The sequence below is a fragment of the Crassostrea angulata genome, chromosome 6 (assembly GCF_025612915.1).
Source record: "Crassostrea angulata isolate pt1a10 chromosome 6, ASM2561291v2, whole genome shotgun sequence".
Classification (NCBI taxonomy): domain Eukaryota; kingdom Metazoa; phylum Mollusca; class Bivalvia; order Ostreida; family Ostreidae; genus Magallana; species Magallana angulata.
The window spans coordinates 6017304-6036101 of NC_069116.1; the positions used below are offsets into that span (position 1 = coordinate 6017304).

The 18798-nt window shown below is 33.6% G+C and overlaps 1 protein-coding gene across 3 annotated transcripts; it reads left to right on the forward strand.

Annotated features, from left to right (window-relative positions):
• The first annotated feature begins 1497 nt into the window (after window positions 1-1497).
• Window positions 1498-18658, forward strand: LOC128188044 (ultra-long-chain fatty acid omega-hydroxylase-like). 3 transcript variants are annotated; one of them, XM_052858825.1, is made up of 13 exons: window positions 1498-1530; window positions 1701-1900; window positions 5742-5946; window positions 7590-7717; window positions 7879-8003; window positions 8264-8326; window positions 8402-8525; window positions 8606-8738; window positions 8910-9033; window positions 12404-12599; window positions 13083-13165; window positions 13796-13861; window positions 18092-18658. In XM_052858825.1, the coding sequence occupies exons 2-13, from the start codon at window positions 1751-1753 to the stop codon at window positions 18189-18191; spliced, it is 1497 nt and encodes a 498-aa protein (XP_052714785.1). In that variant the 5' UTR covers window positions 1498-1530; window positions 1701-1750; the 3' UTR covers window positions 18192-18658. The 3 variants fall into 3 exon arrangements, with proteins under 3 accessions (XP_052714785.1, XP_052714784.1, XP_052714786.1); XM_052858824.1 differs by lacking the exon at window positions 1498-1530 and having other exon boundaries at window positions 1603-1900; XM_052858826.1 differs by lacking the exon at window positions 1498-1530 and having other exon boundaries at window positions 1763-1948; window positions 18092-18657.
• The last annotated feature ends 140 nt before the right edge of the window (window positions 18659-18798 follow it).

The window sequence follows — 18798 nt, forward strand, 5'->3', positions numbered from 1 at the left end:
TGAAAAAAAAAAATAGAATTGACAAAAAATCTTTTATATGATGCAAACAACAGCCATAATATATATCATTAAAACTGGTACCATATAACTGAACTTGAGTTCTCTGCAAATTCAAAATAAATAGCAAAATAAAGTACATGTGTTTATTGTGTCCATAGTCTTAACGAGAGAGAGAGAGAGAGAGAGAGAGAGAGAGAGAGAGAGAGAGAGAGAGAGAGAGAGAGAGAGAGTTCTGTTGAGAAAAAAGAAGTATACGAGCTAAACTTCACAAACACAGTATATCAATCTTTAAACCAAACATCACAAACAGTGTATAATACTTCATTGTTAAGTATGCTTCCTTTCTCTTTATTTGAAATCAAACATCACAAACAGTGCAGAATACATGTACTTCATTGTTATACATACTTTTTTTCTCTTTGCTAGAAATCAAAGATCACAAAAAGTGTAGAATACCTTTATACTTCATTGTTAGGCATGCCTCCTTTCTCTTTACTTGAAATCAAACATCCCAAACAGTGTAGAATACTTTATTGTTAGGAATACTTCTGTTCTCCTTACTTAAAATGAAAACTAAAAGGAGCATGTGGTTCACCTCGCGCGTTGATTTGATTAACAGTCGTAACACGTGGACTCGGACTGAAACTGCATGCTGGATTAAATCACATTGTACTATATTCTTTTGTGGATACTAATTTTATGAATATATAATATTAGTATATTTAAAATGAATGTACGTAAAATCTCTCTCTCTCTCTCTCTCTCTCTCTCTCTCTCTCTCTCTCTCTCTCTCTCTCTCTCTCTCATAACGATCATAATAAGAGAATATCTAGATCGACGACACTCATTATTCAAGAAATCCCTTCTGTGAGATAGAAAAGGAGAGGGGGGGGGGGGGGTGTTAAAGTAGTTTGCAATTTAGAGGTTATCTTTTGTCTTGAACAGGTGTGGAAACCTCTAGGATATGGCGTTTTCTACCTTGGGTTTGCAAATCACTATACACAGGAAATAATATCGACCTGGAAGTCAAAATATAACTTTTGAGTTAAATATACACAAGAAAAGAAATGTGTACATAAATAGTTTGCATTTTATTTTTCAAGTTCGAGTTGTATGCATTTAATAAATGTACAGTTTCCCATGTTGTTTTGTGATGCAAAATAATTTCCTCCTTCCTTTTTTGTAAAGAATAAACACTTTTAAGTAGTAATATAACAAGCTTATAAGGTTTAAATAAGAGAACAACACTAATTATTTTAATATTATCTACCTAACTCTGATGTCAACCTGAAAAATATCCTCGCGACCTTAAATTGCCATAATACTAAACCGCTTCGCGAATATTCCAACATGATAAGTGGTATGCGCGCTGTTTTTCCTTAAATAAAAAAAAATCATATAAATTTTCATGAGTTTAATTTCCTCCGAAATGATGCATCCGTCTATCAGTACTTTCAGTACTTTGATTTATATGTTTACATCCTTATCCACTGTATCAACCATCACCCAGATGTCTGGCCCGACCACATGGTAAGTAGGTTTTGCTATGAGTGTCTCGATTACGCGATATCTGACTCTATCACGTGATTTATTATATCATCACAAAGTCATTTTTCAGGCCTAAACGATGTAACTCGCAAAAAATCTTACCTCGTTCCACCTTTTACCTCTATAAATATTTAAAGAAACAGATTTTCTAGCTCTTTCTAGAACCTCAATTACTAGTAAAGAGTGAACAAATCGTGGCACCATGATTGTACAGAGCGTGATGTATGGAGCACTTGCATTTCTTCTGGTTGTCATTATTAGACACGTGTATCGACTCAAGCAATGGAGACGACTCACCGCGCAAATGAAAATGTTAGATTCATGGCATCCGATTTGGGGACATTTACACTTGGTTCGTATTTTGAGTCAATTTATCTGACAATCCAAACTATATCACACTGTAAGTACTCTTTGGAATTTTCTTAATGCAGTGTCCATTTTTTTTGCATTTTACCGCCCCAAAAACATATATATCGAATGGCAAGTTCTTCGCGCTTGTGTTGTAGGTTAATTGGATAATGTAATACCCGTAGTTTATTCTGATTGTAAATATTGACCGTCGTAATATATGTTTAATGTTGGAACAAATTGTTCCCCAAATGTTTGACATAAAAAATAATCCTCAAAACTCTCTAAACTCTACGATCTCGTCCCTTTTTAAATACCAATATCGACTCTTTAAAACAAATTTATTGTAAAATTATCAGTTAAGTAAAATTGTACACTTCAGTGCGAAATTCCGACTTTGCTGTTACGTATGGTGGCATATTTCTGCCACATACATACGGAAATGTATCGGGGCCTACACTTGTTGTGTTAAAACTTAAACCTTGTCATACTTTTTATCGTTTTATCAACATTTAAACTACCATGTCGTTTTATTTATGCAAATATTTTGCATTGTATTGAGGTGAAGAAACATAATTTTAATCACCCTATTGTAATTGATCAGTTTTCTTGCTATCTGCTTTATCGACTTAACAAAACACGGAGTTAAAAATAATAATCTAAAAATGGGTTTTAGTCATATCGAGAAAGAAATGTTAACATAGGACATTGAAAATGTATACATTATAGGTATATCGACATAGATATGTTTACATTTCTTGGGAACATATTGCAAAAATATTGTTATCGAATGAATTTCGCGGGGGTGGGCGTTCTGATAGTACGTCTCCTCACTCTGAATCTAGCTCTAGGGAACACATGTAGACTGACATTTGTGGAATCATTGGAATTCGCGTGTACTCAATTGTCATGGATTTTGTTGATCCTATCATCCATGAAATGAAATCTACAACGAATTACATGTTTGAGTAAAAATGTGCACTCCTACCCTAAAATTATGATAATAATTCAATAATCACGGTGTTACAACGGTCTCCCATCGACAAGGCTTGTTCAGCCTTATGTTTACAAATTGATAATACACGATTTAAGCAATATTAATAAATGACAACCCACGCTCCCAACTACCGTGTAATCTATCAAATTTTTATCAAATAATATAATACATAACTAATTGCATAAGGGTTGCATTTTCTCATAATCATGATTTAATTTGAGTCTTTTCTATTCGCGTGGTTAAAAGACTCGCGTCAAATTATGAAAATGAGAAAATGCGTAGCGCTCATACGGTCAGTTCATGCATGACATCATTTAAAAGCAAATACAATAATATTTTTTTAGACGCTTTGGTAAATAAAACATTTTTTGTGGGGGAGGAAGTCGGGGTAATATAATACGTTTAAGTAAAGGGGTTCACGTAGTTTAAATGTTATACCATCAGTCCAAAAAACTCACATCACATATTAAATGGAGAGTTAACCAAACACAGAAGGTCATAACGATCTGCTTTAATATAGATCATATAGCAGCCCTCTAACTACGATATCAAACACTGATATGAATTGCAATTAATAAAAATTAATTACTGTTCTTTATTTTTAATTTATATCAAACTATTAATTGCATTCTACATGTGCCATCTACAGCTAGAATCAGAGTGAGGTGGCGTAAACGTACCATCAGAATTCCCGCGCCCTCGAAGTTCTTTCGATAACAATATTTTCTCGCAGTATGTTCCTTAGAAATGAAAGCATACTGATACCTACCTGACTGTAATGCCTTTATTTTATTGTTCTTTGTCTAAATTTCTATCTCAGTATAATCAAATCACATTCTTAAATCAACATTTCAAACTTCATTTTTTGTTAAGTCGATAACGCAGATAGCAATAAAACTGGTAAAATTCATTATAGTGAATTTAATTATATGGTAATCAAAAGAGATAACTCAATACATTTGCATTAATAAGAGGTCACAATACTTTATATGTTGACAATTCAATAAAAAGTAAGGACAGTTTTTTAGTTGAAACACAACAAGTGTAGGCCCCGATACGCTTCCGTACATATATGCAAGATTAATAATGTCAACATGCAAGATAATTATGTCTACATGCAAGATGATTATGTTTACATGCAAGTAACGGATCTTTTAATAGAACCTGATTTTATATGGGTAAAATTACTTACTTTAGCCCGTATCTGACACATAGATGTAAGATGCATAATTATATTACAACATCGACTTATTTATATTGACATGCCACTTATTGATGTGAACAAGCAAGTTAAATATGTTAAGTAGTTTTACATAAACATCTTGCATGTTAACATAGTTAACTCGCATGTCGACATAGATAATTCGCATGTCGGCATAATTATATCACATGTTTTCATAGTTATGTTGCAGCTTGCATCTATGATGTCGGAGTCCGGCATTAGATAGTAATTTTACTCATATAAAAAATAAGATTCTCTAAAACGATTTGTAACTTGCAAGTCAACATAATTTTCTTGCATGTACACATATTAATTATCTTCCATGTTGACATGATTTTCTTGTATGTTAAAATAACTTATCTTGCATGTAGGGCATAGTTACGGCTATGTATAGGTATTTGTATTATTTGAAGAAGATGAAGGAGTGTCAATCAAGTGTGCGCTATTTAGGGGGTGTGACCTAAAACCTAGGAGAAATCGATGTAAACAACATGTTATTTTATCGTTTTAAGTAACGTTTAGATATTGGACGTTTAAAGGATTCACCCTTTTGCAAAATGCTCTAAATATTAAACGTATGTGCAATTTACCATGGAAGATAAAATAATTGCATTCATCTTGTACTAAGGATATGAAATGATTTCCAATAGATTGCACAAAAAGAATACAGACTTATTCTATTGGTTATTCTTTATCATGGACTTGGACAACATAAAAAAGCCAAAACAAAAAACAGATATTGTGCTATTTCAAAATGTTTTATATACTTAGAAGTATAAATCAATAGGGCTAAAAGTCATTTACCTTTATCAAAAATGAATACACATATACTTACCCCAATAAGTCTAAGATTTATAGAAAAAAGGTAAGAATAGACGCAGCTGGTTTGACGTCCAATTATGTTTGTTGCATGTATTTGTGCATTTATTTCTGATTAAGTCCTTTGAATCACAGAAAGCAGAAAGTTCAAATATAAACTAACTTATGTATGATAATAAAACAATTGTAATTTGGTTAAAATGGTTAATATTAGTAGATTGAATGAATAACAAAAGCATTGACACAAAAAAACATCGACTTCTGCTGAATTAGCAAATAGAACATCCCTAATACTTGATTAGTGCAAACCACAATATGTAGTACCAGATTGTTTCGGCAGAATTCTAGGGCCATACAGTCCTAAATGTCGTCATAGTAAGAGAGAATGCTAACACCATTCTAAGGCAGTTTCAAAGTTTTACTCACTTACGGAATTTGCATATATAGAGGAGTAATTTTGAATATGAGGGGACAATGAAACGCGAAAATGAACTTCTGCAAATCGCTTGTGGGTGGAGAAGGATACAACTACACCCACTACAACCAAAGGTTTGCTGTGTAATGACTGTTCCTAAACGTTTGTCGCTAACTCTGCATAATCGAGGGGCGGTATTTATTCTTGAAAATTCAAACAGGAATTATTTTTTTAGTTGCCTATCTGTCATACAGACACACAAGTTCGTTTTAGAAAGATGACAACATAATTTCTAAAAAATACAATACAGTTAAAAGATATACATTGTATAAGAAATATGCATAATTAAAACACGGGTTATATAGCTAACCTGAATTACCCCTGTTTTCCAGATGAATGATCTATCTGATTACAGTCGCCTGGTGATTGAAAAGGTTCAGACAACTAGAGCAAGGTTAACCAGCACCTGGATGATGTTTTTCTACCCAGTGTTCACTGCATGTCACCCAGACACGGCGAAAATCCTCTTGAAGTCCTCTGAACCAAAATCAAAATATTCGATGGGGGCACCATACAGAATGATTCTACCATGGTTAGGTAACAGAGGTTTTTAGTCCCCTACCGGTTTCACCGGAGGGGACTATAGCTTTCCTCTGCGTCCGTCAGTCCGTCCGTCCGTCCGTCCGTCTGTCTGTCCCACTTCAGTTTTCCACACTTTTTTTCTTTATGCATTTGAGGAATAATATGAAACTTGCTGAACAGCTTCAAAATGTCAAACTACAGATCAAGTTTACACTTTTGTAGCGTCTGATTGACATATTTTCGAGAAAATTAATTTTTTATATTCCAATTTTTTAATGTTCGGGTTCGTTATTGGGTTCGGTGTGTAACTGAATAAACGAGGTCAGTATGTAATGTAGTCAGTAATAATATCGTGCGTTACTTGTACCATTCCTTTTCCTGTACCATTTCTTTTATCATTTCTAACAAACAAATAAATTCTATAAAATAGTGTCAAGCATTGTGTTGTAAATTTAATCGGCAGGGTTTTTTTGTATTATTATTACAATCGGGTCCGTTGTCGGGTTGGGCTGTTTAACTGTTTGGTTTGATTCGGGGTACAGAAGACGGTAAGAAATGATATTGTGCATAACAGTGCATTGTTTTCACAAATTTTTACCAGCGAATTCAGAATAGACTTGGCGAAATTACAGGAGATGAAATAAAGAGTATTATTTTACCTTTTTCCTAATTAATTTCTATATCAACTATATAGTTTTAATTTCCTCTGTTCTTTTATCTCTGATTAAAGCATGACATCTCGTTTATAATAGCTCTGAAATAGTTGTGTGCTTGGAAGCTTTCATAGAATAATACAAACCGGTAGGGGACGTGTATTGCTTCTGCAATACTCTCAGAATGCTTGTTACAATCGGGTTCGTTGTCGGGTTGGGCTGTTTAACTGTTTGGTTTGATTCGGGGTACAGAAGACGGTAAGAAATGATATTGTGCATAACAGTGCATTGTTTTCACAAATTTTTACCATAGACTTGGCGAAATTACAGGAGATGAAATAAAGAGTATTGCTTCACCTATTTTGTATTAAATTTCTATATCAACTATATAGTTTTAATTTCCTCTGTTCTTTTTTCTCTGATTAAAGCATGATATCTCGTTTACAATAGGGCTGGGACGATAATGTACTTAGCCGATTCGGTACATATCACGATACATGAGATGCGATACGATACATATCACGATACATTGCTACTAAATGAAAACATGAATAAGGGTTAAAAATTTATTCAATCTGTCGATGTATTACCGCATGTCCAAAGTTATTTTGATATATTTAAACTGAGCGTTGCACAATTTACAAATGACTTTAGTCTCATATACACTACTTTTTCATAAAAAAGTAATCCAAAAGTTGTCCACACTCCAGATTTAGCTTCCTAACAGTTTTGACAGCTTTACGAAGTTTTCCGCCATCTTTGTACTTTCATATTAGGCGCGCAGACTAAAAAAAAGCCGATATATGAAGCTCGGATATTTTTGGAGAATAAAAAAAAGTTCGCATAGGTATTGGAAGCTTTCATAGAATAATACAAACCGGTAGGGGACGTGTATTGCTTATGCAATACTCTCAGAATGCTTGTTATACTTAATAAACCAGAATTTTTAGATACATAATTCCAATATTTATTAGAATGTTATTCATGGACATTTGTTTTTATAAGGTGATGGACTGCTTTTATCAGACGGCAAGAAGTGGGAGAGAAACCGTCGGCTGCTGACTCCCGCCTTCCATTTTGATATTCTCAAACCATATGTACAGATCTATAATGATGTCACAGAAATATTCCTTGTACGCAAATAACTTTTAACAACTGTTTCTAAAATGAAATGCATTGGTTTGGAAGAATCGCTTACAACCAACCATTTAATATGTTCTAATGTGTTGAATATAAGCATTGCAAAAGGAGACATGCAATTGGCTAAACTATTTGATAATATTTTTCTTGACAGGACAAGCTACAGAAAGCGTGCGATTCTAGAGAAAACATTGAAATATACAGCCATGTTTCCCTGGCAACACTAGACAACATGTTAAGATGTTCGTTGTCATACGAGGGCCATGTGCAAGAAATGGGGTAAATTCTAGTTATTAGTATTTGGTCTGAAGCACAACCTGTCGTATGACAATATACATGTATGATAGCTATTTATTTAATGAACAATTTGATACTCTTTTGATTTAATGCTTTTCAATTAAACGATTATACGGATTTGAAGGTAGCTAGCACTGCAGAAAAATACATAATGCAGATAGAGTTGTGCTATTTCCTTCAATTTTTTATCATTTTTTTCTTTTCTTGAGTTTTCATTTGTAAATATTTTTCTTGTGCTTTAGAGACAGTCATCCATACGTTCGTGCTGTGCGAAAACTTGGGTCTTTATCTCTGAGAAGAATTTTGTAAGTTATTTTTAAGTAACTTGTTGATTATATTAATGGTTCTAGTGGTTTGACTTAATTCGCTCATATCTATAGGAGTCCGTGGCTGTTCCCTGATTTTTTATTTTGGCTATCCCCCACTGGAAGGGAATACAAAAGAAATATGGATTATGTACACGATTTTGCTGATGGAATAATCGCCTCTCGTAGGGAAATTGTCGTAAGTTTGGAAGTTACAGTATAATTTTTTTGAATGTTGTATGATGAAAACAAGCTGGCATTTTTAACATTATATTGTAGGAAAAGAACCCCGGGCAGACGCAGAAGAACAAATTGGATTTTCTGGACATTTTGATCACAGCGAAAGACGAAAATGGTGAAGGTTTAAGTGACCTCGATATCAGAGCTGAGGTTGACACATTTCTGTTCGAAGGTAAGCTTCCGTGAGCATGAAGGTAAGCTTCCGTGAGCAGGAGGCAACGTTGGGCCAAGAACTGTTTAACCTACATTTTTGTCGTTTTCAATAAAAGTCCTCTTGTTTGAATATTACGCTTTGACCACTTATCCTCGAATTCTAAGATGATATGATTTTAGGCTTTTTTAGGACATGACACCACGGCATCCGCCATTAGCTGGGCAATCTTCTGCCTGGCCAAATATCCGGAAGAGCAAGAAAAGATCTACAAAGAAGTGACGTCAGTTCTTGATGGAAGATCACAACTTTCATGGTACAGATGTAGACTAAACCATCGGCAAAAAATAATTCTTATGATAGTGCTTTGGCAAATACTCCTGATTTATACAACATTTCCCTTTATATTCCATTGGCTTGTTTACAAATTGGTCTTTTTTCCTTGTTGTTAAGTTCATTGAGGTCATGTAATCAATTAAGAAAGTTGTTAACTATCTATTTTCTATATTGTAAGGTTAAAATATTATTGAATTGGACTATACATTAGCTAAATATTATTTTACATATTTTGATTTAGACTACAATTTGAAACTTTGGTGTTTTCTTCTTTTAAGCTCACTTGACATGAAGGTTGAAGTGAGCTTTACTGATCGAAATTTGTTCCTTGTCTGTCGTCGTTGTCGTTGCTGTCGTCATTGTAAACTTTTTATCTTCTCCATCACTAGGCCAATTTCAACCAAAATTATCACAAAGGTGAAGGGGATACAATTTTGTTCAAATGAAGGGCCGCGTCCTCTTTTAAGAGGAGACAATTTATAATTATTGAAAATTTGTTCGTGTTTTCAAAAAACTTCTTATCAGAAACCATTCGGTCAGAAACGCTGTTACTTTGATGGAAGCATTATCAGGTAGTGTAGATTCATATTTTTTCATACCATGATCCCTAAGGTTGGTATGGGGTACAATAGGGGTCGCATTTTTTAAAAAAAAATATATAGAGTAAAATCTTTTAAATCTCATTATCAAAACCATTTGGCCTGAAAACCTGAACAAGTGTTAATTTATGTTTGTTAAAATTATAATCCTTTTGGGTAGGGTTGGGTGTCGAAGAACTGTGAACGCTAACGCTTGTTTCCCGCCTACATTTTACATCCAAATATTTTGCGATCAAATCCTAATTGATTTATATCAAAATAAAATTTGTAGACAAATTATCAGTTTTTAAACACAAGTTTTGCTTACAAGGGGTCTAAAAAAAATTCATTGAAATCGGTCTCTATGAGTGGGGAAAATATTATTTAGCGGCCGATATGTGCATAAAAACTTAATAATCACACGTTTACGTTAGATATTAAGAAAATTTCATTTTAATTCATATCTGTTAATTATTTTTCGAAAATTTACAATGCAAAATTTGGGGAATGTATTTCGGTCTGTATACATATGTTTCCCTCCGTGAAACAACAAACTTTGGTATAAATAAGTTAAAAAACAATACATGTATACAATGTATACAATGTATACAAACCTCTCCAAAGGAGTTTTTGTTTCACGGGGGGGGGGGGATGTTTTAAAAACATTTCCGTTTTTCCGTTATTTTCTAACAGCAATTTTAACCCAAAATACAAAGTTATCTCTCTTTGTTTGACGAAATCATTTATATTTAATGAAAATATACATAAATGTTTACATTATTATAAAAAAAATAAATTAAACAATTTTTAAAAAATGACTTTTAGTTAGGCAGCTAGACAATGCTATCGTTCGCAGTCCTTTTTTACATAGGGGTAAATAATTCAAAATCAAGATGGAAGGAACTTTAGGTAGTGTAGATACAAGTTTGATCAAATCATGATCCCTGAGGGTAAAGTTGGACCCCAATGGGTGTGAATTTTTACAAGGAAAAGAGAAAATCTTTGACATTTTTTCAAAGTTATATTTCAAGAGAAGCTGCAGCATGTGTGGAGACATCCTCGGATAGTAGAGATTCAAGTTTATCCAAATTATGATCCCCTGGAGTAGGATAGGGTCTTAGTGGGAGGGAGGTTGGATTTTTACATTGGAATAAATAGAGGAAAACTTAAAAAATCTTATTCTCAAAAAACTGAAACAAGAGGCCCATGGGCCACATTGCTCACCTGAACAGCAGTTCCTTGTAACATTACATTTCTTGAGAAGAAAATTTTTAAACATTTTTCATATGTAGTTCTATGTTAAACTTTAAACCCCGCCTGGGGCCCCAGTTTTGGTCCGAGGGTCACTATTTTTACAATTTAGAATCTTCACTATATATAAAAGCTTTTGTGTAAATATTGGCATTTCTGGTGCAATGGTTCTTGAGAAAAAGATTTTTTAAACATTTTCCTATGTATTTCTATGTAAAACTTTGAACCCCGCCTGGGGCCCCAGTTTTGGTCCGAGGGTCACGATTTCTATAATTTAGAATCTTCATTATACATACAAGCTTTTGTGTTAATATTGGCATTTCTGATGCAGTGGTTCTTGAGAAGAAGATTTTTTAAACATTTTCCTAAGGTATTTCTATGTTAAACTTTGAACCCCGCATGGGGCCCCAGTTATGGTCCGAGGGTCACGATTTTTACAATTTAGAATCTTCACTATATATACAAGCTTTTGTGTAAATATTGGCATTTCCGGTGCAGTGGTTCTTGAGAAGAAGATTTTTTAAACATTTGCCTATGTATTTCTATGTTAAACTTTGAACCCCGCCTGGGGCCCCAGTTTTGGTCTGAGGGTCACGATTTTTACAATTTAGAATCTTCACTATATATAAAAGCTTTTGTGTAAATATTGGCATTTCTGGTGCAGTGGTTCTTGAGAAGAAGATTTTTTAAACATTTTCCTATGTATTTCTATGTTAAACTTTGAACCCCGCCTGGGGCCCCAGTTTTGGTCTGAGGGTCACGATTTTTACAATTTAGAATCTTCACTATATATAAAAGCTTTTGTGTAAATTTTGGCATTTCTGGTGCAGTGGTTCTTGAGAAGAAGATTTTTTAAACATTTTCCTATGTATTTCTATGTTAAACTTTGAACCCCGCCTGGGGCCCCAGTTTTGGTCTGAGAGTCACGATTTTTACAATTTAGAATCTTCACTATATATCAAAGCTTTTGTGTAAATATTGGCATTTCTGATGCAGTGGTTCTTGAGAAGAAGATTTTTAAAAACATGCACCCTATACTTACTGTTTCGCAATTATCTCCCTTTTGAAAAGGGCTGTGCCCTTTATTTTAACAATTTATAACTCCCTTTCCATAAGGATGCTTTGTACCAAATTTGGTTAAATTTGGCCCAGTGGTTTTTAAGAAGAAGTTGAAAATGTGAAAAGTTTACAGACGGACGGACAGACAGACAGACGGACAGACGGACGGACGGACGGACGGACGACGGACAACGGGTGATCAGAAAAGCTCACTTGAACCTTCGGTCCAGGTGAGCTAATAAAAAAGGGGTTCAATGTCTAATTTAAAAATTTGTTAAGAAAAAAATTGAACAAAATGATACTAGTATATATACTGTACTAAAATGTCTAGATATTTGGAATTTGATGCTCTAAAACGGTCTAAAGTTTATGTTGGTTATTGTTGCTCAAGTGAGCGATGTGTCCCGTTTCCTCTTGTTTTAACAATGCTTTGAATAAATCATTTGATATTAAATTGATTAGGGACGATATGAGTCGTCTTAAATACACCACCGTGTTTCTGAAAGAAGTGATGCGCATGCACAGTACTGTTCCTTTGATAAGTCGGTGGCTGACCAAACCTTTGGTCCTGGATGGCGTGGAAATCCCGAGGAATTTATATGTTGACATTCTTATCCAATGTATCAACCATCATCCAGACGTCTGGCCCGACCACATGGTATGTCAATCACGTGTACTCGGGTTCATCAAGTGATGTCTGTCTGAATAATGTGAAATTTAGCTTGGTCACATAGAACAGTAATGATACGTTACATTGACCAATCACAAAGTGGTTAATGTTTAATCACACGATTTATGAATTTAATTCTAATTCGTTCACCACACAATATATTACTACATTAATATCACATTGTGTTATTGTTTAATAAATGCTAATCGCTTTTGATATACTTTACAAATCTATAATATCTGTCCCAATTAGCAAATAATCACACTACACATACCCGATAACATCCGTTTGGTACGTCGGTGATATACGAGTAACATTTGTACATGTAACATGATACTTAGTCCGCGAATGAAAGCAACGACATGGTGGTCATTACACCCCTGTTTGTGACGAAATTCATCACATTTGTTAAGGTTGTTTGATGTTACATGTAAACACACCAGCAGTTGCAGTCACTCTTTCATATTTCAGGAATTCCGACCGTCAAGATTTGAGGACTACAAGAATCACGACAGGGACCCTTACACATATGTTCCTTTCTCAGCCGGTCCAAGGTCATTTTTAAAGATCTTCTGTTTCCAACGGAAGACCGTATTGTTTTGGCACTGTTTCTTCTTATATTTTCCACCAAATTTGCGCAAGCAATTTGTCGAAAACTATTCGACTGATGTTAACCATTTATTTCACAGATGATTGGAATTGATGTAAACTTAAAACGTATTTGAAATTTTTCCTGTCCTCACTTCTGGTTCCGATTTATCGGTTATAAATTTTATAAATTTTTACGACCTATTTTGTGCAGAGCTGATCTAAAAAAAAACTATCAGAGATATGATTGAAATTTTCACGATAGGTGAACTATAGTTTAAAGTTTGCACTGTAAAGTTGTTCTATGCCAGTGGAGCACTCTAAGGCACGAAATTCGCAAAAATTATTCATATTTTAATCGTATCGTTTAAAAAAAATTCGGACTGAAGACCTACTTGTTACTTGTAACGATATCATTTTTAGTTCTTCTTTTTATTCTTAAAATTTGTTTAAATCTACTGTTCAAACCTTTTCAAGTTTCTTATTCATAAGTTTAGTAATATGAATTTCAAAGAGTAGAATAACGCTATGCCATGAATATAGTTTTTCCACAGAGTTATTTTAAATTGTCTTAAATCTGTCTTTTATTTTTTTAGGAATTGTATCGGTCAAAATTTTGCTCTGAATGAAGAAAGGGTGATGATTGGTGCTTTAGTCAAACGGTGCGTTATGCAGTTAATGTCACATGATATGGGTGTTTCCGTCTGAGAAATGGCAAGGTCATCAAATTTTAATGGTTACTCGAAAAATTCTGAACAAAATGGACTGAACATGTTACTCTATGAATATCATAGATATTGTCTCATTACAACTCATGTAAATATCTCTTTTAAGCGTCATTTCATGAACATTTTGATGACCCCTCGTATATTAGAAAATATCTATATAAAGATATTTATTCTGTTTTATCATTTGTGGTATAACTATGCAACTATTCTTATACAATATAGATTCCTTTTTTCAAAATGCTTAAGAGTCCCCTTCCTCCTCTCTGAATATATCAAAAGAGTTTAATCCACGTTAAGGAAGGAGTCTTTTCTGGTTTTCGACTTGTCAAATGTAAATCTGATTAATTGTTCATTAAATAAAGATGAAAGGAAATTGAAATAGTATATTTTTCTTTCTTTTTATTTTCATACAACTTGGCATAGAAAAAGTAATCAATGTTTAGAATCTAACAAGGACTATATTTTTGGCGTAATATTGGCGTAGGACAATGTCACATTTCGCAATTCAGAATTGTTGCAGATTAATGAGTCTGTTTTAGCATTTTAAATACAATAACATTAATGTTTGATTATTTTTACTAATGTGAACTAATGATATGGTACTTGGGTTTCAGAATATGTTTTTGTCCCCCGCCGCAACGCGGAGCGGGGACACAGAAATACCGGGCGTCCGTCCGTGTGCCCGTGCGTCCGTGTGTCCGTCCGTCACACTTTTTTGTAAGCGCTCTCATGCCTACAAATTTTGACGGATTTTCATTAAATTCATACCAAATGTTTATACCACTAATACTTTGGTCAAGTTCGAAAATCAGCATTGGTCGATACTTTTTGTTGGAGTTATGGGACTTTGACCATAATAATGACTCCGTTTTATCCCAAAATTGACCTTGGAAGCGCTCTCATGCCTACAAATTTTGACGGATTTTCAATAAATGTATAACAAATGTTTATACCACTAATACTTTGGTCAAGTTTGACAATCAGCATGGTCGATACTTTTTGTTGGAGTTATGGGAATTTGACCGTTTTATCCCAAAATTCACCTTGTAAGCGCTCTCATGCCTACAAATTTTGACGGATTTACATGAAATTTATACCAAATGCACACAGGATGAATGACCATCTTTAAGTCCTCCTTAAAGATAGCTTAAAGGTGTTTAAAGGTAGCTTAAAGACGATCTTTAAGCCACCTTTAAGCTACCTTTAAGCTATATGTATTGCTTAAAGGTGGCTTAAAGAAAGCGTAAAGATGGCTTAAAGGCAGCTTAAAGACTATCTTTAAGCCACCTTTAAGCCACCTTTAAGGACAACTTATAGGTCCTTAATGTCCAAACTTCTTTAAGCCACCTTTAAGCCACCTTTAAGTTACCTTTAAGCCACCTTTAAGCCATTAAAAATTTTTTTATTCAATATTGTGCTTAATTTCCAACAAAATGTATTAACTTTATGAAAGAAAAGGTATTAAAACGGTTTTTGTTCTAGAAAGAAAAATAAAAAAAAAACACCAAAAAAAAACGGCCGCGTTGAGAATTGAACCCGGGACCCTTAGTTTACTAGCATAAGCACACATCCTCTGCGCCACGGCAACTTACATATTTATAAGCGTTTTTATATCCTATATATCAGTGGATATTGAATCCCTGTATTGAATGTGTTTACTTGAAAAGATTTTGACAAACCATTCAGTTTGTAACAATCAATTATATCTAATTTATAAATTACATGCATGCATGTATTTAGAATGAAATACGGAACTTGGTCTTCAGTGAACAAAAATATATTATACCTAAATGGAAACCGTTAGGTTCACTATAGTAGGCTTTCTTAGTTAATAAATTTAAACAGAGTAGATATACGTAATTCATCTAATTTATAGCTATAAAAATGTAAGAAAGAAAATGAAATCATTTCTTTTATTAAATGCATTGATACTATTAAGGTATTTGTTCAATTTCCCGCAATTTCCCGGTTTTCATGATCGCGGCGCCGTTCCAATATGTTTAAATATTTACATGTAATTGTATGTACATGATTTTTAAACTATCAATTTTATAACAAACAAAATTACCAATTACCGGTGACGTATTTACTGCATGTGGCAATTGCAAATGACTTGTACATACAATTGTATGATGTGCCAGGCCGGGTATATTTGACATATTTACCCTTATACATATATTTAAATAATCAACCCCTATTTATGATCACTGGTACATTAATTAATTAGCCTCAAGATTTTACTCTTACATACATGTATCGTTAATTTGTAGACGTAACATATTTGAAACCTAGAGCTAGGAAATAATACTTTGAAAATGAATTACAAATGTAAATTAACTTTTATTCACTAGACTTATCGTATACTCGTACATACTAAGATTTAACGCCTTTAGAAACCCTGAGGTGCACCTGGGCACACGACACACCTGTTGTGTATATCTTGTATATTCTGTGTAAGTTCCAGGGGTTTTCTTAAGTTGGACAAACAATAGACTTTAATTAGATATACACAAACATGCACCTGAGCACACGACACAACTGTTGTGTATATCTTGTATATTCTGTGTTAGTTCCAGGGGTTTTCTTAAGTTGGACAAACAATAGACTCTAATTAGATATACACAAACGAACAAAACTATGTCTAGACAAACAAAGCAGTAATATCCTGCCCGATATAACAAAGGCAGTTGAGAGTCTTTTCATCTTTAACATGTATCTAGCAGATCTAGAGTTAGAAATAATGAAAATTGAAAAAAAAAATACAAACCTTAAACCGATTAACAAATTAAATCATGCATTTTTGGTTCATTATCTTTATTTTGTTTAATAACCAGATGAACTGAGAGAGAGAGAGAGTGAGAGAGAGAGAGAGAGAGAGAGAGAGAGAGAGAGAGAGAGAGATTTTTTCACCGATTAATTTATAATAGGAAACAAACATACTTTAATTAGTTTTATGCACATATTAAGATACAGAGACTGCGCTCATCCCTACAATAATTTTGAAACCTCCCAAAAATTATAAAGAATTTTATAACGGCAATCTGTGTCCATCGGAGCGGTGCTGATGATAGTGATCTGTGTTTAATGGAGCGACGATTAAAACCGCCTGGAACCCCCCCCCCCCCTTCCTTGGAAATTATATTATCACTCGGATGACCCCCTCCCATCTCTATAAAAGAGCTTTTGCATTTAATATATGTTTTTATTGTTCAGCTTGATCAATATTGACTTAAAGGCCACTTAAAGACAGTGTAAAGGCAGTGTAAAGAGAGCGTAAATGCCACTTAAAGATGCTTAAAGGTGGCTTAAAGGTGGCTTAAAGGTAGCTAAAAGAAGTTTGGACATTAAGGACCTATAAGCACTTGCTTGAAGGTGACTTAAAGGCGGCTTAAAGGTTGTATAGCCTTTAAGCTCCTTTAAGTCACCTTTAAGCCACCTTTAAGGACTTGCTTAAAGATGGTTTTTCGCCCTGTGATGTTTATACCACTAATACCTTGGTCAAGTTCCTAAATCAGCCTTGGTCGATACTGGTATACTACAGGAATTCTATTCTTGTTAAAATAAAGCGCTTTTTAAAGCGCCCATTCCATACATTGATTTTTGTGAAAATATCACTAAAATCAGTTTTCCTCTCTTATTAAATGGTCAATATATAAGATTTTCTGTCAATTTATATCTTTATATAAAGTCTTCGTTATACATAAAAATTAGAACTATTTTATTATTGGAAGCATAAAAAAATAATCAAAATTTATTCAAAATTTAAGAAAATTAGAGGAAATGCGGGCTAAGCAATTATATCAATTTTAGTATTAATATTTATTCCAATATAGTAGTATAAGCTTTTGGACATTCTGATTTCTTTAAAGAATAAAATCTTCAAATCTTAAACAAATGTCTACAAAACTACAAAGAGCTACACTTATTTTTATCATTCTTTACGTTGAGGAAAAAGGTAGTGACTTTGACCTGACCTTTATGCGAAAACAAAGAAATCAAATTTGATTAAACTGATAGAATCATTTGGTAATATGATCCGTTTGACTGTGTCAAAATTCCATGAATTTCTTATTATAAGAAGTATGTTTGATAACGAGAAGACTCCTTCCTTAAAATAATTACTCAGATGAGCGATGTGGTATATCGGTCTCTTGTCAATTTCAGATTCAAAGTAGAACTGGTGGAAGGCCACGTATATGAGGAGTACCCGGAAGTTGTGATGAGGCCAAAATACGGAATTAAAATCAAGGTCAAGCAGCGGTGATCCTCAATCTGTCAAATGTATTTATACAAAGAAGATTTGCCCATATATGTGCTACAAGCTGCATTCTCTGAACCAAGAGTTTAAAGAGGAACTAATTAATTTGTACATTACTAGTAACTTTAAATGTGTAATAAACAATTTTTCTGTAAACAGTTTTTTTCTGGTATCATAACAGACGTATTTTTAAAACTAAAACAAATCCTGATCTGCATAGAAGCATTAAGATTTAATTTACAAGTAAATTACTTGAATTAAACCGAGAAGATGAAAATGTATCAGTTACTTTCTGATGGCCACTGACTTCATACAACTTCCCCAAAATTAACGTGTCGATACGTAATACCATTGAAAGAATATTGATATGAGGGGAGAAGATGTTGCATCATTTCAGTGTCGTCAGAATTCCAAAAATTGTTGAAAATGAACTGAAAACAGAAATATTTCCACCTTTACTGAGGGTAATAGAAAATATTATTAACTGCGTCTTAACCAATCAGATTTCAGTATTTAACATGAAAATATAACAATTTTTATTGTTATTCTTTCATGTCAAATACTGAAATCTGATTGGTTAAGACGCAGTTAATAATATTTGCTATTACCCTCA

What these genes read in the sequence shown, in the direction of transcription:
- LOC128188044 (XM_052858825.1), top strand. Translation starts at nt 1,751, where the DNA reads ATGATTGTACAGAGCGTGATGTATGGAGCACTTGCATTTCTTCTGGTT. An exon ending in ATGTCACAGAAATATTCCTT is followed by an intron (nt 7,718 to 7,878) that starts GTACGCAAATAA and finishes TTTTCTTGACAG; the next exon opens with GACAAGCTACAGAAAGCGTG. An exon ending in GGCCATGTGCAAGAAATGGG is followed by an intron (nt 8,004 to 8,263) that starts GTAAATTCTAGT and finishes CTTGTGCTTTAG; the next exon opens with AGACAGTCATCCATACGTTC.